The sequence below is a fragment of the Lemur catta genome, chromosome 3 (assembly GCF_020740605.2).
Source record: "Lemur catta isolate mLemCat1 chromosome 3, mLemCat1.pri, whole genome shotgun sequence".
Taxonomy (NCBI): Eukaryota; Metazoa; Chordata; class Mammalia; order Primates; family Lemuridae; genus Lemur; species Lemur catta.
Window position 1 is genome coordinate 95266107 of NC_059130.1, and position 25124 is coordinate 95291230.

The 25124-nt window shown below is 43.6% G+C and overlaps 1 protein-coding gene across 3 annotated transcripts; it reads right to left on the minus strand.

The window, feature by feature from the left end:
• Positions 1-4157: 4157 nt before the first annotated feature.
• Positions 4158-24025, minus strand: PPIH (peptidylprolyl isomerase H). 3 transcript variants are annotated; one of them, XM_045545704.1, is made up of 10 exons: positions 23809-24025; positions 23400-23464; positions 23059-23082; positions 22745-22789; positions 21703-21745; positions 18244-18336; positions 14866-14953; positions 14328-14368; positions 13387-13476; positions 4158-4333 (listed from the first exon to the last, which is right to left on the minus strand). In XM_045545704.1, the coding sequence occupies exons 1-9, from the start codon at positions 23872-23874 to the stop codon at positions 13408-13410; spliced, it is 534 nt and encodes a 177-aa protein (XP_045401660.1). In that variant the 5' UTR covers positions 23875-24025; the 3' UTR covers positions 4158-4333; positions 13387-13407. The 3 variants fall into 3 exon arrangements, with proteins under 3 accessions (XP_045401660.1, XP_045401663.1, XP_045401661.1); XM_045545705.1 differs by lacking the exon at positions 4158-4333 and adding an exon at positions 11580-11605 and having other exon boundaries at positions 23809-23930; XM_045545707.1 differs by lacking the exon at positions 18244-18336 and having other exon boundaries at positions 23809-23917.
• Between the last annotated feature and the right edge of the window lie 1099 nt (positions 24026-25124).

The following is a 25124-nucleotide window of genomic DNA, read 5'->3' on the forward strand; positions in this document are numbered from 1 at the left end:
GGGGGTGTACTCTGTGGGGACCTGCCTTCCGATCCGTTTCACCAGGCATATAAGGAATGTGTCTTCCTTAAGTATCCGCGTCTTTTTGTATTGGCCACAAATCAGGTATAATAGCAACTGACGTTTATTGAACAAGCTAGACATTTCCCCTCCGCATTTTATCCCTACAACTTCCATGTTAAGTAGGGATTACTATCCACGTTTCACAAACGATAAAATTGAGGCTGCCACCTGATGTTACTGAAGTCCACCCACTTTCGTTTGCTCTTTATTAAGCGTCTAGTATCGGTTGGTGATGGAATAAAGAGTCAGTTTCTGCCTTCGGATGGAAGCAGAAATTTAAACAGCCAACACTCCAAACATTCCGGAGCTGCAAAAGCAAAGCGTTTTGGGAGTGGAATATGAAGATGGTGAAGAGCTAACTTTCCAAACACTGAAAGGTTTATGCAAAGGCATACAGGCAAAAAGAAATTAGATCTCCGGGGAAATGCAAGTAGTCCAGAAAGATTAAGACGAAACATTGGATTATAGAGGTAGGGAGGGTCAATTAGTCATACTTAATTTGAAATTTATCCTAAGGGCAAGACCTAGAAGGGCAATTTTAGATTTGTAAGTGAGGAGTGGCATCTTTAAAAAAAAAATGGCTGCTGAGTGGAGAATGGGTTGTAGAGGGGCAAGGAATGGAAGCACGGAAACCAGTTAGGAGGTTTGTGCGGTGTCCCTCACCCCTATCAGTGCCGTCAATTCCACCTCCTAAAGGCCTTCCTGAGTCAGTCCTAAAAACTTTCTAAATGTCCATCCAGAGTCTCTTCATTCCTACTGCCCCTCCTCTAGGCCATCATCATCTGCTTGAGCAGTGGTGGGCAAACTTTTTCTGTAAGAGCAAAGTAGTAAATATTTTAAACTTGGCAGGCCATTTGGTTCTGTCTTACTATTTAACTTTAGAGCCTGAAAGAAGCTGTTTAAGTGTCCCTGTTACAAAAAATCTTACTGACACTGACATATGAATTTCATAGAATTTTTACATGCCACAAAATACTCTTTACATATCTTCAACTATTTAAACATTTAAAACCCATTCTTGTTCTTAGTTTACAAGCCATAGAAAAACAGGAAGTGTCATTTGCTGACCTGCCCTCTGGCTTAGAGCACTACTGTGGCCTCTTAACCATACTCACTACCTCTTTCTTACTCTAATGTTCCCCACCACGACAGCCAGAAGGTTTTGAAAACATCTATCTGATCACAGCACTGTCTTACTTTAAATCTCCCAGTGACTACCATTACCCTTAGGATAGTCCAGGTTCCTTAATGTGGTTTACTGGACTCTGTATGACCTCTCTAAACTTACTTCCCTACTCTTCTTTCACACTCCTTGTCCAACCTTCCAGGTGCTCTTTCAGCCATCGCTTCCTTTGCACTATCTCGTGCTATCCTCTCAACCAATAACACTTCTTTCCCTTTTTCCCCTTTGCCTGCGTCTTTTTTTTTTTGAGACAGAGTCTCACTCTGTTGCCTGGGCTAGAGTGCCGTGGCATCAGCCCAGCTCACAGCAACCTCAAACTCCTGGGCTCAAGCGATCCTTCTGCCTCAGCCTCCCGAGTAGCTGGGACTACAGGCATGTGCCACCACGCCCGGCTAATTTTTTGTATATATATTTTTAGTTGTCCAGATACTTTCTATTTTTAGTAGAGACGGGGTCTTGCTCTTGCTCAGGCTGGTCTTGAACTCCTGACCTTGAGCGATCCTCCCACCTTGGCCTCCCAGAGTGCTAGGATTACAGGCGTGAGCCACCACACCCGGTCTGCCTGCGTAATTCTTTATCCTTTAGGTCTTGGCTCAGATGTTACTAGGTTAAGAGTCCCTCCAATACTAATACACTGTGTTGCTCTAATTAAATCTTCCCCACCAAACTGCAACTTCCTTGAGCATCTAGCCATAATACCTGAAAGCATTTGTTAAATGAATGGCATGGTGTAGAAAATGAATTGCAGAAGGTGGTACTGGAAGCAGAAAGGTCATCTGGGCAGCTGTGCCAGTAATCCAGGTAAAAAAGACTTGCAGCAGCAATGCGCATGGAGAGTAGGTAGATTCCAGAGCTGCTGTTCTAGCTCCAGATGACTTGACTGTTAAAAGAGAAATCTTTCCTTAAAAGACAGCTCTGCCAAAACTAAGGACATTGAAAAGCATGCCCTATAGGCTTGAGAGCTTTTTTCCCAAAGTTGGGTTACAAAGACATTTAGAAATTGCAGCAGTACCCTAAGGATAAGTGAGCAGCCTCGCCACTGCTTTGAAGAGATGGCTTCTCAAGCAGAAATACAGATTCTGCAACATTTGTCTTTACAATGTTACTTTAAAAAGTATTACTTACTCATTGCATCACTTCATTCAGCTGTCTTCATGCTCAATGAGCATGAATATGAGCTGTTTAAAAAAGAATCTACTTTTCTTGTAGCCACATCTCTACCACTGCAGAGATGGCCCTGAAGCACAGTTTATGTGGAATCTCATCTCCCGTTCAAAGTGGGAGCTTTCCACTCCAGAGTTCTGCTAGTCCCATGCTGTCCTAGGAGCTCGCACCACCCAGCCCTCCATGGTGACCACAGTACAGACAATTCCAATGCCTGCTTTTAAGTGATGTAAGGGGCAAGGAGATTCATCCCAAGCATCTCCTTTGCAAAATAACTCACCTTGTCCCCATCTCTAACAGTCTGGCCTAAGCATATAGTTCTCTCTTCCCAAAAAGCCCTCCCTTCCTGATGATCTGGCCAATCCCAACCAGTCTGTCAACACTTACCTCAAATGTCGCCTCTTCTTCTCACCCCTAGTCTTTCTACTCTGCTCCCACAGCATCTGGTACATACCTGTCACTCACTCATTCATGCAACAAGTATTTTTTGTGCATCTATTAGATACTGTCCCCCCCAGGTGTTGAGGACACAGCAGTTAAAACAAAAACTGACAAAATCTTCTGCCCTCATTAAGGGCTCACATTCTAATACTCACCACCATGCAGTGAAACTGTCCGTCTCCTGTCACAAGCACGGGCCACATCTTACTCATTTTCACCTTCAGCCTAGGTCAGAGACTGACATAGAATGCAGGTGGATGCCAGGTGAAACTGACTCAACTGAACAGTCCATCACAAGAACATCAGCTCAGAACCACAGCTGTTCATCCTCCTTCCTGTCTCTTCACAATTCCACTTTATCTAGTTACTTAATGTTCTCTCCTCCACTAGGTCAGTCCTTTCTCACGTGTGTCCCCTGAAGCCTGTTTACTTGGCTAGAGAGAGTTGCACTATAGGGCCCCTGGATCTCTCACCATCTCCATTGTCCCTGGTACACTGAAATGACACTTTTAAGCAAGTCCTATTGTCATAGAATTCAGCTGTTTGCTACCTCTGCTGCTGCAGCGTGCTGCTGCTAGTAGTTATGAAGCATCTTCAACCACTGGACCGGAGAAAGTAAACCAGAATGGGAGAACAGACAAAATGCCTCACAAAAGGAACATGAGGGAATTTTCTTCTTTGCTTTTGTAACAATGCGCTCAGTGGGGTCTTTCCTTTTAAAACTAACATTTTCCAAAGCATGTTACTATTTATAAATTACCTTCATATCCATTGTCTTATTTAACTCTTTCAATAATGCTATGAGGCAAATAGGTATTATTATCCCCATTTTACAAATGAGGAAACTGAGGCTCTGAAAGGGGAAGTGAACCTCTCAAGACCTCAACTGTTTAAATAATGACCCTGGATTCAAACCAAGATTTTTGGCTAAATTATTCCCACTTCATCATGATCAAGACACATTCTACTAAATGGTCTCCCATCCCCAAGACATCCCAAATTAGTGACACTTTTCCCACAGGCTCCATTCAGAACTAACCAGATTGAACATGCTGGGAACATCTTTGGAACAAATAGTATTATAAGACTCTGGGGCTTTGCTTTCTTTGCTCATTAGCTTGAACCTGTGAGCAGCCTGCTACAACTGCTTGCAAGTTGGATACATCAACTATACATAGCAAGGGCTTGGCTCTGGGCCAGGGTGGCCTCTGGGGAGTGCCCGTCCTCCTAGCTGAAGCTAGGAGACAGAGCTATCATTAAAACCATTTAAAAACAATACACATACCAAAACAAACAAACAAAAAAACCCACACATAAAAAACTTTATTTACAGTTGAAAACTTAAACACAAACAATCTTGGGTTCTGAATCTGTGCTACTTCCAGGGTCTCTTGATTAAATGGGCAGCAGCAGGCAAGGAAAAAACACAGGGGCCAGTCCAGATTATCTTACTCAAGAACATCTCCCAGAGCAATGGAAGGCCTACAATGGCAGAGACGTGGAGGTCAGTGAGGGAGGGGGAAATAAACAGCTCAGAGGAACTGGAAGGGGGCATCCCCTGAGAGACAATGCTCCCAGCTATCCTCGCCACTCCTAATCCTGTTTTCCCAAAAGGGCAGAACAGGTTTGATTCTCACCAGAGATCAGACCTTTGGCTCCACAAGAACCAAGAAGAAAGAAACTAACATATATGACCAAGCATATTTGTCTCTTTTATTATTTACCCTTCACAGTTCCGTGTGGTACATATTATCTCTAATTATGCGAAGGAGCCAACTAGGGTTCCAAGGGGTTTACTGGCTTGACTAAGTTCATAGAGTTAGACAGCGGTGGGGCATCCTGGCCTACTTGGCTTCAAAGCCTGTGTTCTTTCTGTTAGACTTTGATGGCCCTCTGGGAAGGTCCAAAACAAAGAGCAATCCATCTTCCTTGCCGGTTTTGGTCCCAGGGGTAGAGAAAGGAAAGTCCACACTCTGTGTTTATAGCCTTGGAGTTAGTTATACTAAAAGAACAGGGTGTGTACACTCAGATACTACTGTCCCCCTCCCGCTGCAATCCCCTAAATGTGGCCACACCCTCCTCCAGAGTCCTGGTGTTATACTGCAGGCCCAGACAGAAGTTTAACTCCTGGCCCTGAAGCAAAATGTATAAAAATGTATAAATGTACTTTGTAAGTTACATAGTGCATCAGGACGTAAGACCTATTAGACCAGGCACTATGTTGGTCAACATGGTCCTTGCTTCAAGGAGGTCTCAGTCCAGGGAAAAACAGGTGATACATTATGTTAAATGTTGTAATGGAGGGATGAACCAAGTGCTGCCAGAGCACCCAGGTGGGAACCACTGGCTCTGCCTAGACCTGGGAGGAGGAGATGGAGGAACCAGGGAAGGATTCACAAACTGATGTTAGCCACAGCTATGGGCATACTCCTGGGACATGTTGGGAGGAATTAGGATTAGTTAAAATTACATATTAAACAGTATACATTTCTATTATATGATACATGCTTAATGTAGAAAATTTAAGCATAAATAGGACGGCATAAACTAAAAACAGTCTCTTTGCTACCTCTGCTCTGCAGAAGTAACTATTATTAACAGTCTGCTATATATCACTTTAGAGATTTCTGAGATAGTTATTCAAAATAAGTAGTACCGCCCTTATACAATGTACTACATCTTTTTTTTTTTTTTTGAGACAGAGTCTCACTCTGTTACCCGGCTAGAGTGAGTGCCGTGGCGTCAGCCTAGCTCACAGCAACCTCAAACTCCTGGGCTTAAGCGACCCTACTGCCTCAGCCTCCCAAGTAGCTGGGACCACAGGCATGCGCCACCATGCCCGGCTAATTTTTTCTATATATATTTTTAGTTGGCCAGATAATTTCTATTTTTAGTAGAGACGGGGTCTCGCTCTTGCTCAGGCTGGTCTCGAACTCCTGACCTCGAGTGATCCACCCGCCTTGGCCTCCCAGAGTGCTAGGATTACAGGCGTGAGCCACCGCGCCCGGCCTAATGTACTACATCTTTTTCTTTCTTTCTTTTTTTTGAGACAGGTTCTCACTCTGTTGCCTGGGCTACAATGCAGTAGCATCAATAGCTCACAGCAACCTCAAACTCCTGGGCTCAAGCCGTCCTCCTGCCTCAGCCTCCCAAGTAGCTGGGACTACAGGTGTGCACCACCATGCTCAACTAATTTTTCTATTTTTTGTAGAGATGGGATTTTGCTATGTTGCTCAGGCTGGTCTCAAACTCCTGGCCTCAAGGGATCCTCTTACCTTGGTGTCCCAAAGTGTTAGGATTATAGGTGTGAGCCACCACGCCCAGTCATGTACTAAATCTTGACTGTCACTTAATTTACCTTATAAATCTTGCCTACACAAATAAATCTACTTCTTTCTTTCTTATTATTAAGGCTATATAGTCTTCCACTGATGAGATGTGTGCAAGACCTGGCTACAATGTAGGCAACTTTGCCTTTGCACTGGATTGGAATGAAGCCAGACATTCTCCCCTCCCTGGCCTTTTCAGTTGGTAGAGCTTCTGAGGGCAGGGAACAAACAGTGTCACATACCCAGCAGGCACGCAAGTATTTGCTGCCAAATCTCTGGGGCTCCTTAGACCCATATTTTCACGTGGAACCCCTTTTCTTTGCCTGGACTACCGCAGTGGGCTCCTCCCTGGCCTCTGGCCCCTCCTCCACATCACTGCCAGAATCATCTTCTGAATATGAAACTTCAACTACAATATTCTCCTGCTTAAAATCCTTCTGTGGCTCCTACTGTCCTAGTTCTTTCTGGAGGGTCAGGATCCCCTTTGAGAATCTCAGGAGCAAAATGGAATCTCTTTCCAGGGGGAGAAATTACTCATTGCCTGAAGCCCATCCTCCGCTGTTGGGATAACATATGAGCTGCTTAGGTTGGCACTAGCTCTCACAACTGGCCCTGGCCTCCCTCTAGCCTTATCTCTTACCATTTGCTTTTCATGTCTTCCTGCCTTGGCCATATTGAATCATTGGTAGCTTCTCCTACACTTCCTGCTGTTTCCTGCTTTTGTGCCTTCGCACATGCTGTTCATCTGCCTGGAATGCCCTACCCAGATTGAGCCACTTGACAAGTTCTATTCTTTCTGTACTAAGCTGAAGCATCACCTCTTCTATGGTCTTCCCAAACTCCAGGCAGATCCAGGCATTCACACTTTCTTTACCTTGTTCTAAAACCTCCAATCCAGTGCTTTATTGCACTGTAACTGTCAGTTTTCCCAAGAGACTGTTAAGTTCCTTGAAGGAAGGAACTGGGCTTTTCCAGTCTGCAGTGTTATATGCAGCAAGGGACATATCTTAATTAATTAGTGCTTAGTTGTAGAACAAATGGATGACCAGCCCAACTGCCACCAACATGTCTTTCATAATCTTCCCCAGGAATGTATCGCATCTACAAGTAATTCCAGAATGGGAGATAGTGTTTCCTAAACCTCAGTCAAATAGCACCTTCACAACTGTTACAATATCTATCATGCACAGATACAACTTACTTTTAAACCTAATCTTTATTTGAACTTCAATATTGCCTCATTATAAGGTATAACTATAAAATTATGTAACGTGATTATATATTTTTTCCTAAGATCCAAATATTTATTTATTTGTTTTTTAAGGGTTGGGGGGAATGAGGAGGAATGCTCAGTTTCCTTGTTTTTTTTTGTTTTTTGTTTTTTTTTGAGACAAGAGTCTTCCTCTGTTGCCTGGGCTACAGTGCTGTGGCGTCAGCCTAGCTCACAGCAACCTCAAACACCTGGGCTCAAGTGATCCTCCTGCCTCAGCCTCCCGAGTAGCTGGGACTATAGACATGCGCCACCATGCCTGGCTAATTTTTCCTATTTTTACTTGTCTGGCTAATTTCTTTTTATTTTTAGCAGAGACAGGGTCTCTCTTACTCAGGCTGGTCTCAAACTCCTGAACTCAGGGGATCCTCCCACCTCAGCCTCCCAGAGTGCTAGGATTACAGGCGTGAGCCACCACACCCGGCCCAAAATCCAAATATTTAAATAAGAGATAGTCATCCTAGCATTATCTAAAGTATTGTCTCCCACAATCCTCTATTAAGAAGCACCTAAGGGGCTGGGTGACATGGCTCTTGCCTGTAATTCTAGCACTCTGGGAGGCTGAGGCGGGAGGATCGCTTGAGATCAGGAGTTCGAGACTAGCATGAGCAATAGTGAGACCCTGTCTCTACTAAAGATAGAAAAAATTAGCCAGGCGTGGTGGTGCACGCCTGTAGTCCCAGCTACTTGGGAGGCTGAGGCAGGAGGATAGCTCGAGTCCAGTGTTTGAGGTTGCTGTGAGCTAGGCTGATGCCACAGCACTCTAGCCAGGACAACATAGCAAGAATAGCAAGAATCTGTCTCACAAAAAAAAAAAAAAGAAAAAGAAGCAACTGAGATGCTTGTTACAAACAGCATTCTGGGTCCCACCCTAAACCCACTTAATCAAACAATCAAACACTCCAGGGGAAGGACCTGGGAATTAGTAGGTTTAACAAATGCCCCAAGTGATTCTTATCTGTAGGAGAATTTGGGCAACAATGAACTGAGGAAAGCTCCCTACCACTTGGTACTGGTACCAGGCTTGGGGATCAAAGGGAAGAGGGCAGCATATCAGACTAGCAGGAATGCCAGTGGTCATAGCTAGTCCCTGTTCCAAGAGTCTGAGTTTCAGACTTTCAAAACAGAGGTCCCACCATCCCCCATGTATATGTAAGTAGTAAAGAACCCATTTCAGACTACAGCAGGAGAATCCTGAGGGTAGAAGTTCATTTATGCTATCCCTAATGAAATTCATCATAAAAAGCTTTCCTAGGACCCACTGAGATAAAGCCAAGCTTTCTACATCTAGAGTAGTACAGAAACCTTCATTTTCACTAAAACCAAAGGAAGGCAAAACTCAAGAGCTCTAGAAGGAAGTGCTCCATGGGGAGGTACAGTAGATCAAGTATCTCACCTGTCTCCTCCCCAGCTCCTTCATCTTATATTCCCAGTACCTGGGCATAAGGCCTCAAATGCATGATTAGGTGATAGCTTGATGTGAATGCAATGGATTCCTACTGGACCAGTGCCACCAAGAGATTATTTCCTCTTGGGTCTTGTCTTTGTTTGGAATATGGTGGGTTCTCAAAGGACAGACTGTTATTCCCTGTATCCCTGCCTCTCAATGTCAGTATCAGCAGCATCACCTGGGAGCTGATTAGAAATGAAAAATCTCAGCCCCTAGCCAGATCTACTGAATCAGAACCAGCATTTTAACAAGAGCTCCTGGAGATTTATATGCACATTAAAGTATGAGAAGCACTGCTCATTAAAAACATCATGTATAGCGGCTGTCAATGGTAATTTTGCTCCCCCAAAATACTGAAGGAGATGAAACACTCCTGTGACATTAGAGGAAGGACTATAACTTTACTGCTAGGAAGGACAGTAATGGGATAATACCACCTCCCCTTCTGGTCAAGTTGGTGTCTGGGGGAAAAAAATATTAATACCACCTCCCCTACCTCCAGACCCCTGCTCCCTGGGGAATTAATCTCCTATTTTCCTTAATTTCTCCCAAATCACAATAGAGCCCAAAGTGGGGATCCATCTTCAAAACCCCTTTTATCCGACTGCCACCAAGATTCTCTAACACCTTAAAACCTGTGACAGTGATCTTTGGTAAAGTAAAATGATATAATTCAAGTAAAGTTCTCAGCTCAATATTTGGGCATGAGAATTATTCAGTAAATGATAACTGCTTTTATTATAGTGTCCCTAAGTATTTGCTATGAGATTCAATTCTGAGCAAGTCAGGGTTCGGAGAGTGAATCGGAGGTACTTAAGTTTAGAGCTCACTGTCTCATATGGTAGTCACTAGCCACATGTGGCTCTTTAAATTTAATTTAAATAATATTAAAAATTCAGTCCTTCAGTTGCACCAGCCACATTTGAAGTGCTTAACTGTCACATGTGGCTGGTAGCTGCCATACTGGACAGTGCAAATGTAGAACATTTCCATCATCACAGGACTGCTGGACAGTCCTGGTCTGGAGGGCCTCTGGAATGTAAAATGGCCACCCGAGGAATTTGTTCTGCTTGGGTTGCAGACTGAGAAGAGGGGGTTTCATGAGGGTGAAAGTTCACATAACATTTGCTAATAGTGGGGGAGGGGGAGAGGGTTGATGATCCCACCCTCAGAAATAAAACCTCTAACAAGGACTTCTTGGTAACTTTCTGTAAAGGACTCAGAAAAATACAGAAAAGAGGTCCCAAACAAAGAATTTCTACTTTATTTTTTAAAAAGCTTAGGGTGTCAAGTGGCCTGAGGAGGGACCACTTGGTTGGATAAGAGAAGTCCATATGCAGCTTCCAGCACACACTTGTGCATTCCTGCCTCAGCATTTGCTCGAACCAGTTCCCGGCCTAAGATGCCTGACATTCTCCCTCTCTACTAACTCATGTGATAAATTTTTACCGAATGCCTGTAAGTGCCAGATATTCTGAACACAAAGTCACAGATTAAGGTATGTGCAGTCATTAAAATGATCTGGTATTTAACTGGATCTCCATTTGGAAAAAAGACAAGAGTCCCCTCTTAACACCATACAGAAAAATAGATTCTAGATAATTTTATAAGTATACAAAATAATATTTCCTAATAGAAATATTTATAAGTATACAAATAATATTTCCTAATAGAAATATTAGGAAAAAAACAGAAGACATCATGATCTCAGGTAGTAAAGACATTCTTAGGCTGGGGAGCAGTGGCTCACACCTGTAATTCCAGCACTTTGCAGGGCTAAATTGGGAGGATCGCTTGAGGCCAGATCACTTGAAACCTGTCTGAACAACATAGTGAGATCCCATCTCTACAAAAAACAGAAAACTTAGCCAGGCATGGTGGTGCATACCTGTAGTCCCAGCTACTCAGAAGGCTGAGGCAGGCGGATTGCTTGAGCCCAGGAGTTTGAGGTTGCAGTGAGCTATCATCGTGCCACTGCACTCTACCCTAGGAAACAGAGCAAGACCCTATCTCAAAGAAAAAAAGTCTTTATTAAATGAGAGAAAACAGAAAAGCTATAAGGGAAAAGTCTGATTATTTTGACCTCAACAAAATTTAGGACTTCTGTTTAACAAAGAATATCACCAAATTCAAGATAAGCAACACAATACTACTTTTTTCTTAAAATATATTCTGTAGGAAAGTCATAAAATATAAAATAAAGAATTAATACCCATAATGTGTAATATTCAAATCACTGAGGAATTAGGAAAAAAAAACCCATATGATACAAACAATTCACAGAACATTATACGGGGTGAGTATCCCTTTCCCAAATGCTTGGGACCAGGGGCATTTCTGATTTCAGATTTTTCAGATTTTGGAATATTTGCATATAGATAATGAGATATCTTGGGGATGAGACACAAGTCTAAACACAAAATTCATTTATGTTTCATACACTTCTTATATTCATAGTGTGAAGGTAATTTTATACAATATTTTTAATAATTTTGTACATGAAACAAAGTTTTGACTGTGACCCATTACATGAGGTCAGGTGTGGAATTTTCTAATTGTGATGTCATGTCGGTGCTCAACAAAAGTTTCGGGCCGGGCGGAGTGGCTCATGCCTGTAATCCTAGCACTTGGGAGGCCAAGGCAGGCGGATGGTTTGAGCTCAGGAGTTCGAGACCAGCCTGAGCAAGAGCGAGACCCCGTCTCTACTAAAAAAAAAAAAAATTGAAAGAAATTAGCTGGACAACTAAAAATATATAGAAAAAATTAGCCAGGCATGGTGGTGCATGCCTGTAGTCCTAGCTACTCGGAAGGCTGAGGCAGTAGGATCACTTAAGCCCAGGAGTTTGAGGTTGCTGTGAGCTAGGCTGACGCTAGGGCACTCTAGCCCAGGCAACAGAGTGAGACTATCTCAAAAAAAAAAAAAAAAAAAAGTTTCGGATTTTGGAGCATTTAGGATTTCAGATTTTCAGATTATGGATGCTCAACCTGTATCAGTTTTGTTCTGTTATGATTTTTTAATACAAGGTAGTTTTACATGAACTAGGAAGGAAAAGTTTTCAAGGCATAATGCCAAATGGAAAATAAATGAATAATATAGTATAATCTCATGTAGAAAAAACAAAACCTCCTTAAATTAGATGGGCAAAGAAAAGACGGACATACATCAAACTGATAAGGAAGTGACCTCTGGGGAGGGGAGTGGAATTGGGGGTGGGGTATTGTCAAGGGGGACTTTCACTTTATCTGTTTGCTGTGAAAGTTTTCACGATGAGCCTGTATTATGTTACTTATGTAAATAAAAATAAATAAATGAAATATGGGAAGGAACTTTCATTGGATCATGTTTTTTTTAAGCTACAAAAGTTACTTTTGGGACAAGTAGGGAAGTTCAAACATGTACTGTATGTTAGATATTATTGTGGTTATATAGGATGTTATTTTCAAAAGTTCATTGCTAAAATATTTAAGGGTGAAGTGTCAAGAAGTTTGCAACTTTCAAATGGGAAAGAAAGAAAGGGAAAGGAACGAAGGAAGGAGGAAAGTAGGACAGAAGGAGGGAGGGAGGGAGGAAGGGAGAGAAGGCAAAGGGAGGGAAGGAAGAACAGGAGCAGGAGAGAAGAAGAAAGGGAACGGGAATGGGAGGCAAGGGAAAGAAAAAAAACAAATGTCAAGGCAAAATAATAAAACAATGTTAATCATTAGTGAATCTAGGTGAAAGGTATATGGGTGTTCAATGCACTACTTTTCCAACTTTTCTGCAAGTTTGAAAAGAAAAAAAGAAAAACAAAACATCACCACCCCTCACCTAGCTAGGAATGATCAATTTCTCCTTGTTACTCTTGTAACACTTAGCAATGTCACTCACATTACTAGTGATCACCTCTCAGAATGTGTCTTATTTCCTGTGAGCTTCTGAAAAGTAAACCCTCTTTCAATTCTTTGCCCCTCTGTCCACAGCTAGCATGCTGCCCAGCACAGAGCAGGCAGTGGCAACGATGAGCAGGAAGTGAGTCCATGCAGGCTGAGAGATGTGAGGTATTCACCTATGAGGCTGGCAAATAAAAAGCCAGGGCCTGGAACTGCAGCACCAGTTCTGATGAGAGGCTGGTCCCAGCAGTTACCCAGGCCTGCAGCCAGGTCTTTCTAGTGGGACTCCTGAATGGAACTGTCATCTGAGAGTCCTGTTAGAAACTGTGTGAATAGTTTTCAGGCTGTTACTTTGTATACTACAAAGCCGTAGAAAAGTAAAGTGCTCTCATAACCCTTTCTCTCTTGATCCCTATAATGACCCTAAGAGATAGGTATTATAGAATCTCCATTTGACAGATGAGGAAACAGGTTCAGAGAAGGAAAGTGACTTCTCCAAGGTCACATAGAGAGGAAATGGGTTCAATCCCATGTCTTCAAGACTAAAGTTCTTTCCACTAGACCATGCTGCCTTCTCTGGGGTCTGACTCCTAACCAAATAGCAGAAAGACATACTCACCTGGTTCAGTCTTGGTCGGGACTACATCTCCCCACACTGTGAGATCACCACAGGCAGCTTGGGCTTATTGTTGGGACCTGTGGGAACATTCTGGGAAAGAAAGCACAGTGGAGATTCATCCACTCAGGCACTTGCTTGTTTCCTCATGGAACCTTGCGTTACTGATGCCTGCCAGCCCTGTGCTAAGAACCCAGGACTCAGGACTGATATGAAAGTCCACATCCTGGCAGACAGGTAAAGCACATAATACAGAGCTTACAAAATAGCAAACCTATGATACATAGCAATATAATAAGTTATAAGAGGGATCTGGATAAAGGGTAGATGAGGCAACTAAATTTTAGCTGCTTAACGAGGTCAGGGAAGGGTTCACAGAAGAGGGGACATTTGAGCTAGGCCCGGAAGGATGAATGGGAACCCACCAGGAGGAAAAGAAAGAAGAGCATTCCAGGCAGAGGAAACAGCATGCCCATTCTTAGCTATTATCTCATCAGACCCTCTTACTAACTTTAGGAACTAACTTTCTTTCCTCTGGGGCAGGAAAGAGCAAGAGGCAGGGACACGTATCGTGTATTTAGAGAAGAGCTAGCAGCCTGATGTGACTGGAACATGGAGGAGGGCAATGACAGGAGAAGGGTCCAGGGAGAGGTAGGCAGGGACCAGACCATGGAGGATCTTGAATGCAATGCTGAGAATGTTATCAAGTAGGTAACAGGGTCATCAGAGGCTAAACCTCAGTGTGGGCCAGACAGGCTAACTTATGGGGCCAAGAAAACAGGGGAGGTACGTGGTCTCCCCTCCCTGTTCCTGAAGGAGTCTGTGTAACTGGAGGCAATGAAGACTGGGCCTAACAAACCGGAGCCCTTGTCCACCTCCTCAATGCTAGTCAGACAGCACCAGAAGAGAATCGCTGAGAAAGAGGAAATCAAAGCAGGACTTACCTCAATCTTTCTCATCACTAGAAGTCCATCAATGATTTTTCCTGTAGGAAGAGTATGAGCTGGACTTTATTTTTCTTATTTGCATAGCATTTTCCAGCTTCCAATGCCTATTCTTAGCTATTATCTCATTAGACCTTTTTACTAATTTTAGGAAACTGAGGTTCAGTGGAGGTGAAAAGACATGCCCAAGGTCACAGATAATAAGTAGCAGAGTTAGGGCCCAATCCTAGGTCTGAGTGATTCCAATGCCCCACTGTATCATGTTGCCTCTGTGGCATTTCTTTAGTGCTAGCATCTGGGTTTTCCCCCTGAGTACATATTACCCAGGTGGTTCCATACTATATCAAATGTCCTTTGTTCTTCCCTCTAGTTGTCTAACAACACATTCCCCATCTCCCCACCATTCCACTTTCCCTACTACTGCCAAGAGCAGTTACACCTATTGAATACTCTTGGTAAAGAGTTCGAGGACTAGCTTCTCTGGAAGTCCCACCCTGGGTGAATGAGGCCTGGATGATGGCGTGGGAGTAGGACTTACCAAACACTACGTGCTTCCCATCCAGCCAGTCGCACTTAGAGCAGGTGATAAAGAACTGACAGCCATTTGTACTGGGACCACTGTTTGCCTGACGGAAACCAAACATACCTGCAGTAAGTTTCCCTGGCCATGTTAGCTGAAGGGCAAGATTCCCAAAAAAGCCTGTACCCCTGATTCCCCCATGCTTTCTTTCAGCAAACCTAACTGAGCACCTATGATGGGTCAGGGCCTAAACTAGGATCCAAACATACAGAAATGGACAAGACACAAAATCCCTGCCCTCAAGGAACTGGATTCTCTAATAAATATAAGTTTCTCCTACAGTGTGAGTTTTTACAATGGGAACAATTGTTTATGGGACATAATTTGCTGTAGTTAGTACAAAACTGGTTAAAATTAGATTATAGTTACAAATTAGCTAGCAGTTGGGAAAAGTCCTGCTTCCTTTTGTGTAGATGCTATAAGCTGTTTTGTCGGAATGGCTTTGTACTGTACCATAGCAATAGTAGTAAACAGTGTCTGTGTAACTATGTTCATGTTTTATTGGATACTTCCTTTATTTTGGGAAAAAAATGGGTAGAAAATGGAAAACTGAAAATACTAATACTTTACTAAGGTAAACACAGGTATCATAAAATTAGTACTACTGAGACAAAACTGTAAACTACATTAGATAGGTCATTAGCCTTAATCAAATGCTGTTGGATTTAAGTTGTTTGACTCTGTGATCAATTGTAAAGGAAAAAAAAATGTTTATGAAGTACTGCAAATACTTTACCGACAATGTCTAGCTAGGTATGACCTCTAATTAGGGATTTCATATTATACTTTAGAAACCCCTCCATGTAAGTATGGGGGGATTTGTACACATATTCAAGAACATTTCATATATAAAAGTAAGGACTGCCTGAGCTGGCCAGAGGAGGCCCATGCTTTGGAATAAGGGATAGAATTCCCAGGGGCCCCAATTCATTCTATCTTTTTTTTCTCTTTTTGCTGCTCATGTATCATCATTTATTAGCAAGGGGGCCCACAAAATAGTCATACATGTTTTTATAGCTTGGGGACACTCCCTGCCTTTAGGCACTCATTTGTTCATTCTCCCTGGCAGTATAGTAGTCTGAGCTCTGGAGCCAGATGACCTAGCTTGAACTTCAGTCCCACGACTGTGTGACCTTAGTTTAGTCCCGTAACCTCTCTGTGCCTCAGTTTCCTTATTTGTACCCATCCCAAAGGAATGTTGAGAATATTAAAATGAATTAAGGCATATAAGGAGCTTGTTGGGTAAGTGTTCAATACATGTCAGCAATTATTCTGATCATTATTCAGTCACTCATCAACATGTGCCCTGCAGCCTTTCTCTGTTAGCTTTTAAGGCCAGTCCCTGCCCTTGAAGAACTCGTGATTTAGTGGAAGATGGAAGCAAAAACAACATTGCTACAAGTATGTGACAGCACAGCTCAACCAGTGCCAGCCTGAAGGGGATAGATGAAGGGGGCAGAGACCAGGGCTTCCTTCCACTTTCCTGACTCCTCCATGGATGCTAACACTGTGGCATGACATAGACGGCTCTAATCCTCACGGTGAGACATGAGCCCACCTAAGCTGCCTCTGCACCCTTTCCCTGCACTTGCCCAGCCTTGCTTTCCCAAAAGGGGGCTTGCTAGTCTCACCCCATTATTATGGCAGCCTCCTAAATGGCATCCCTGCTCCAGACTTCCTATCCCCATCTGCCACTCACATGACAGCCAGGGTCTTCATTCTAAAACACAACATTGATCAACCCTGCTCAAAAAAGCATAGTATGGCTCTCCATAACCTGTGAAAGAAAATCCACACACCTCCTCCTTATTCTGGCACTTAAAGCCCTTCAGGATCTATGCCCACCTGCTTCTCCCACTGTCTCTACCAGCCATTCCCTCCCCATACACATTCTTTTTTTTTTTCTTTTGAGACAGAGTCTCACTCTGTTGCCCGGGCTAGAGTGAGTGCCGTGGCGTCAGCCTAGCTCACAGCAACCTCAAACTCCTGGGCTCAAGCGATCCTACTGCCTCAGCCTCCCGAATAGCTGGGACTACAGGCATGTGCCACCATGCCCGGCTAATTTTTTCTATATATATTTTTAGTTGGCCAGATAATTTCTATCTTTTTTTTTTTTAGTAGAGACGGGGTCTTGCTCTTGCTCAGACTGATCTCAAACTCCTGACCTCGAGCGATCCTCCCGCCTCAGCCTCCCAGAGTGCTAGGATTACAGGCGTGAGCCACCGTGCCCGGCCTCCCATACACATTCTATGTTCTCATCACCTTGGTCACTTTCTGTTCCCTGAATATGCCACCCTGCTATTTCATGGTTGCAGATCTCTGCATAGCCTGTTAGCTGGACTTGAAGTGCTCTTTCTTCGTATGTCATCTGGTACAGAATTCCTCAAAGAACCCAAATGTCCCCTCCTTTGTGACAGCTCCTCCAGCCCCTAGCAGCCTACCCTCATTCCCCTGGGCCCTCACACTCCTTTTACACCCACTGAGATGCGCTCACCTTAACACACTGGTGGCACACATTACACTACACTGGACTGGCTGTTTTAAGGTGGGTTTCCCCTGTTAGATGTTAAGTGTCATGAGGGCAGGGATTGTGTCTGTATCCTTATGCCTTCCCATGAGGTGGGAAACACAGTGGCTGTGAACAAATCCCTACTTGATGAATGCCTGACTGGCAAGCAGGCCAGAGAATGTGCACGTGAATAGTGGGGCTGGGGAAGTGTGAGCTGGAGCACTGATGGAGGGAAATGGGTGATGGGAATAGGGGATGAGAGGACTGGAGAGTGAGGGAAGCAAGGCAGGTGGGAAAGGAAGAGTGAGGGGTGAGTAAGGGGAAGTAGGCAGAGGTGGGGTGAAGGGATCTAAGTGAGGAGGGGAGGGAGCCTGTGAAAGGGAGAGAGATGCGTAGGTAGGGGTTATGGTCAGGAAGGGGTGCTGGGAATGGTGAGCAAGAGGTGAGTGAGCAGCCAGCAGGTAGTGTGGGTGGTCGGGTGCCATGCATGAGTCACGGTGCGTGGGGTGATGAACAGGGACACTGGTCTTGAAAGCACAACTGGCCGTGTTCTGAGCAGTAAGGCTGAATGCCCAGCCGCACATCCTGGCTCAAACAAAGGTAAGGAAGCACACATCAGAGCTCGGTTTCAGTTCCCCAGCCTGTTAGTGGGCCCTGCCCAACAAAATCAAATCAGACTGAGGAAGGATGTGGCAAAGGTGAGTCCTAGGCCAAGCAAGAGAAGAAAAGCATTTGCTTCCATCCTGAGAGAGCACTGCGCCTCAAGAAGTGCCCAGGAAACAGATGGCTATAAGTCTAACTCAAAATCTTGATTGGATCTCACTTACCATGGAAAGAAGACCTGGGGCAGAATGCCTAAGTTTAAAATTTTCATCTGCAAATGGCCCCCGGTAAATACTGGCAACTCCAGTACCATCTCCCTAAGCAAAGAGAAGGGAAGTGTTAGTAATTCAGAGTGTCAGGCCCCCTGGAAAACAGAGGAAGACACTGTTAACCTAAAGCCTAGCTTTTTAAGCCTGCTTTTACTCTTGATGGTCACCTTGGAAGCCATACCAATTTGACCCTACCGTGCAATCAAAGCAAGACTCATGCAAGGTGCCTGCAGCCCACAAAGTCTGCCCAGGGAAGCTCACAGATTGGACAGAACAGGTCACAGCTGAGCCTCCAGAAAAATCGATTAAGACATGGGCAAAGTAGGGAACAGTAGCAGTACAGTGATCACATACATAATCCTTGCCATTCCCAAAGACTCTCATGCCTGCAGTCACATAAAAATACCCCCTTAAGTGACTACCACCCTACTCCCCCAAACATCTATGAGGGTGGGTGGGCTCTTGGCAGTCTGGTCTATACAGCATGATACCACTCTCCTGGTCAAAGTTGACTGATACAGGGAAGGACGCCTAACTCACGCTGGGCCAATTAGAGTTCCTTCTCTGGGAATCTGGGAGTGGGATAGATGCTCTCGTTGAAGTTAAAGTTGTATCATGTGAACCTGGAAGCTGGAGGTGACTTTATTCTGCAAGGTGGGCTACAGAACAGAAAGAGAATGCAGCACAGATGTGCAGAGAGTACTCGAGAAACAGAGATAAAGAAATGCCTTGGTTCTACATGGCTTTCAATTCCTAGTTCTATTTCTTCCTTTGGTTCCATGAAACACCCACCTTATCATAAATTCCTAATCTCTGCTTAGACTAGCTTTATCTACATGTTCTTTTTGCTCTTCCAACAACCCTATGGGATAAGGATTTTCATCTTCCCCATTTTTCAAGTGAGCAAACTGAAATCTTGGTAATAAAACTTGACCAAGGCCGTATTTTCAGTACCTTAAATAGAATCCCTGAGGTTTAAAGGTAATATTCAGGGGTGCCAAAAAGATTAATCTCCCCATGCCAGTTAGTAAAGAGAAAGCGTGCATGTTAAAGAGAAGGTGCACAGTAGAAAGGGAAAACGCTGACCTAGTGTAGAATCAAGGGTCCCTTTTTTGTTGCAAAGACTACCAAAGGGGATTAATATTAATATAAGCCAGAGAAGAAAGGAAAACTATCCAAATTCAAATATTTACTTGGCTAAAAATTATCAAATAAGACCAAGTTTGTATAATGGAAAGATCTGGATTTGAGTTCTAGATCTATCCCTTGAAAGCTGGGAAAGTCATTTCCTGTCTCTGAGCCTCAATTTCCTCATCTAGCAAGTGAAGATAAAGTCACCTACTCTTCACATGAAGATTCATGAAGATTCAATTAGACAGTGCCTGTGAAAAGCACTTTGCAAACAATAAAGTACTATATAACTAATCAAATAAGATATTTTATTATTAACTACTTCCACATAAAAAGGAAGAGAAAAGAAGTTCATTTCCAATCTCCCAATGAACCTAAGGGACAGATCAGTTACCATGCCATTCTCTATAATCACACTATTATTCTCCAGAAGGAAGAGTAGGGAAAATAATTAATTAGAATAAACAATGGAAAGCAACTTAAACCTTCAACTATAATGGATTGATCAAATAAATTAACTGTCTGTTCATAACGGAATATTATTTCTAGCTATTAGAAAGCATGTTTTAGAAGAAGGTGTAATGACAAAGGAAAGTATAGGCAATTATTAAGTACAAAAAAATTAAAACATATGTATGATCTTAAGTCTGTTAAAAATTATATAAACATACATACATATACTAAGACCAGCAGCTGCAAACCAGAATGCCAATAGTATTATTCCTTGAGAGATGAGATTGAGTGCGATTTATTCAGTGACTTATTTTCTTCCTTGCACTTTGCTTTTGCGACCAAAACAAAACAAAACAATAAATACTGTTAAACAAATAAATGAACAAACAAATATTCTTGGTCCAACTTTGGAAAGTCTCAAATGCCGCTTTCTCTGGCTCTTGCTCATTCTATTTTCCCTTCCCTAAGGGAAGGTCTAAGCAATTGGTTCTGACACAGCCTTCAGACTGAACAACTATTGTCTAACCCTGGAGCTATCAACAAGCGATTGGATGTGCCTAGGCCAAAGACCAATAAGAAGTTGGTCCTGCCCTTGAAAGACAATCAGGCAATGTGGGAGCCTATGGGAAGAAAGGAAAGAAGGCAGAGGATAGGTTCTCAGCCCTTCTTACCAGCTAGCAAGTCCCATTACCATCAGTTGTAGCCAGGGGTTGCAAACTTAAATGCCTACAGAAGCAGGTGACATAAATAAGTAAAGCAAGTAGTGGAGACTAAGGTAAAATGGCAAGGAGACATCCTGTCTTAAGGGTCCAGTTAGTTGATTCCAACCAATTGTCACTGCATGAGAAATGCAGGCCTAGCCTATGCCCATTTTCCATTTTTTAAAGAGAAAACAAAACTCCAGAATTTTTTGGTGACATTTCCCAGTTTTCCAACACCATGCAGATGAAACAAAACATATGTGAAAGCATCATTCAACCTAAAACCTGCCATTCTGCAACCCTACATAGGATAGGAAAGAGAGGTCTTAAAAACTCATGAGTGTCACACTAAACAAACACATGAAGGGAAACGAATGTCTCCCAGATCCAAGAGAATAGCAACATGACTAACCAAATGGTATTAATAAGAGTAAAGAAAGACCATGCACAGAAGCGAGTGGGTAAGGACAAAAGCAGGTTAAACGAAGAAAAAATGTGGTTTATTTAGCGGCCTCCAAGGTTAGGATGGGGGGAAGGCTTGCTATGTGGGACACGGCCTACTCACAAGAAAGTCATGTTATCAGTAAAGAACAATTCCACGGGGCTCTCCCAGTGAATACAGCAAACATCCCTCCAGAACTATCTACCTCTCTTGCTCTGATTCCTGGCCCAGTAATCAACTTCTGATTAAAAACTCAGCTTTCCAGGCACTATGAAACCAGAAGTGAAAGGAAAAATAGGACATCAGCATTTAGCTCACTGGAAAGAGACTTACATTTATTCAGAAAAAACAAATTGCAGCTGAATTCTAACTAAGTTTCATGTGACTAATTAGTGCAGGTCTGTCATAGACCACCTATAGGTATGATAGGAAAGTCCAGTTTCTGGCCCAAAAAGGCTGAGGTTTGGACTATGGAAGTTAATGACTCAATCAAAGTGCTAATGTCTGTTATTTAGTGGTACAGTAAGTAGTAGCCAGCAACTCTGAAGGACTTCCCCAGCCCCATAAAACTTGGCTATTGTTCTCAAGCCTCAAGACTGGATCCTTATAATGAAAACAGCGGCAGCACCATCAATAACAACAAAAACTAAACCCATAGGTCTTCCATAGGAAAGGAATAGTACTTACATTAACAAAATCGCCACCCTGAATCATGAAATCCTTTATAACCCTGAAACAGACAGCAAAGAATCCTGAGAGAAGATTCTATGGTCTAAAAAAAACAATTGACTTTGTCATTGTATAATAGTAATAGATTAACACTGATTGCAAAATACACTGTTATTACTTTGGCTTACAAAATGATTATCCTCTCCTGGAATGATTGGGCTGAGGATTATTAACCATGAAAAAGGGTTTAAATTATAAATAACGGCATTTTACTGTTGATCTAAGTGCATGATCTGGTACCTGAACAAGAACAAGAAGGGGTTAAAACGCTGCAGGAAGAATTACCAAAATACTCACCAAAGCAGAAGGCAGGTAAAGGACTTGATAGAAATTTGGGGGAAAAAGAACTACAGAGAATATATCTGAAATGCACTGCTACACACATAAGGGCTCAATAACTGCTAGCTATCACCCCTAGGCAGGATCCTTAACTTTCTTATCCTCAGTTTCCTCCTCTGTAGAATGTAGACAAGAACACATACCACCACACCGGAGTATTGTTGAGAATGAGAGGCCGTAGCTCTAAAGCTCTTGATATAGTTATGTGCTAACATTGTTACTAACCATGTAACTGGGAGGCAATGAGGCAGATTCTATACTGAAATTAGACTAAGCAGTCTCACACTCCACTTCCAGTAGTCCCAGGGAGTACGATTATCCTGGAACAATCATATATGGTCATTTTAGGAACTATTTATAAATATCAACCAGAAGGATATATTATATACACTTAAGGACTACAACTATTGTTTTATTTAATCTATATCGAGACAAACAAGGGCATGAAAAAGACAGGACATTGGAATGATAGTTTCTTTCTTTTTTAAACACATAAAAAGAATAAGCAGGAGAGTGTAAGTACAGATAAAACATTAATAAACCTTCAAGTCAGTTGTTGAGTCACATTTCTTCTCAAGATCTAAGAACTAGCCTCCGGTTTTATTTTCCCCTAAAGAGCCTAATCCCACAAGTATTTCTGAAAGCTCCCAGAATGGCTTACCTGTGGAAGGTGCTCCCTTTGTATCCTATTGGAACCCCATCTTTTCTATAACCAAAAAGAAAGAGACTTGGAATGATGACAGGCAGTCATAGGCCCTTCCAGTTACAACACACTGGAGCCAAAGGGACTCTCCTAAAGATGGTCAAGAGAAGAGACATAAAGAAGGTAAATGAACTAAGGATAGACCCTTGGGATACTACATTCTAACACTATCACCAGCAATCATTCAGGGCCTGTGGTTCCCCAATACCCTCACTACAGCCCCAGGACATCCCTTAGAGTAGGCAAAAAAGTCAAACATGTCTGAGACTGACCTGAATTCTCCAGTGCAGAACTGCCTGAAAGGGAAAAGAGTGAACGATTCAGTCACCGTGATCACAGCTGTGAGCAACTCTAAGGAGGGGAGAGTACAGATACTGGAGCCAGCAAGCCCACCAATCGGCCAGCCAGATGTCCAGACATACAGGCATATGAACTAACAGCATAAACTGACACGGGAACAATCAAAACGGTATAACCATTCAGACAGAGCAATACCCAGAGGAATAAGATCTCAAGGACAGTGGATAGACACAGGCAGACAGACGATTCGGGGAACTGACTGGGGCCCGGCTTCTAGCTCGGCTACTCGGGCAGAGCTGGAGTATTTCCTTACCTAAAGTTCTCGGCCGTTTTAGGCACAACGTCTGCAAATAGCTCGATCTTCATGCGGCCAACTTCCTGCAATCAGCCAGAGATGGTCAGAAGGCCCAGCCCAAGACCGTGAAGGCCTCACGGGGCAGGGAGCATTACTGGCTGACCCACACCCGTGCCGTGCCGCTCAGTATCTCCCACCTCCGCCCCGCTAGCCTAACCTTTCTTTCACTCCACCCCGTTCCTCCAGAAGCGGGGCGCCAGGATGGCCAAGCCTCCTCCTCCTCCCTGCGCCCCGCCCAGCAGGTCATAGGTTCTGGTGCAATTTCACTCCTGGCTTCCCGAGTCTGCTGTCAGGGTTGGTGAGCTCTGCCTGCCTAACCCCGTACGGTTCCCCTTTGGCGCAGGTCTGGGTGCCGCCTGGTTCTCACCTGGCCGCCAATGCTGACATCAAAGAACACCACGGGGTTGACAGGGCTTGAGTTTGCCACCGCCATGGCTCCGACCCGGAAGCAGAACTAGGGAGCACGGGGTTCCGGGGAACCTAAACCCAGCCCCCGAGGAGATGTGTTGGAGGGCGGAGGCGCGGTTCGTCCGCGGCGCAGGCGCAGTAGAAGCCGAGCGAGGCCAGGCCCCACCCCCGGAAGCGTTCCCCCTCAGTAATGGGCGCTCGGGCTGCTGCTGCAGACAAGTGTGTAAGGTGGAAAGCGTCGGCATCTTGCTCAAAGTCACTGGGCACCCCACTTTCATGGCTGAACTAAGTGCAGTACAAGTTAATCTTGCTCCGGCTAGAGCGTTTGGACTATGCAGTAGCCAAGGGCCTCATCAGCTCTTGCAGCTAAGCCTTCTGAACCATCACACGTGCTATTTCTTCTGCCCACTAGTAGCTGAGCCCCATGAAGGCAGGAACTCTAGTTCATCCTCAGCGCTTAGAACAGCTTGGAACATAAGGCCTGCTCAGTAAATACTTATCCCTTCTTTGAAGTCAGGACGTTAGAATATGTTTCTGTTCTGCCACAAGTTTTATCATCAGTTTATTTCCCACAGAGCACTAGAGCTTTAAAAATAACTCTTATTTAATAAAAACCACTTAATAAATTCCCATGTTTAGAATGAAATCCAATCCCTTATATACAAAGCCCTATTGTGCAGTAATCTGGCCACCACGTACCTGGCCTCATCTTGTACCACTCACCCTCGGTTATGCTCTGGCCTTTCTGTTCCTCGAGGTCACTGAGATCGCTACGCTCTTTAGGGCCTCAGCAATAGCAGTTACCTCCGCCCAAAATATTTTTCTTCCAGATCTTAATGGGAGAGGGAGGAGGCATGATCCTTCTAGTTTATAGCTCGGCCCAGATGTCACCTCCTCACAGGCAACATTGTTCGCAATCTAAAGTAGCCCTTGGTCACTCAGGTCACTGGTTGGTTTTCTTCATGCCACTCATCACCCCAAATTATCTTATAGGGTCTGTTTCCACCTCTCATTCCCTGCCATACACACACACATACTCTTCTAATAGCATATAAACTCCATGAAAGTAGAGACTCTTCCTAGTCTGTCTTGTTTACAGCTATAGCTGCAGTGCCTACTAATGAATAGCACATTGTAGGTATTCAATAAATACATTCAATGAATTGAGTGAAAGAAGGTAACCTTAGGCAAGGCTCAGAGTAAGAGCATGCATTCAATATAATAGCTATCATTTCCAAGGCCGGGCTCAGTGGCTTATGCCTGTAATCCCATCAA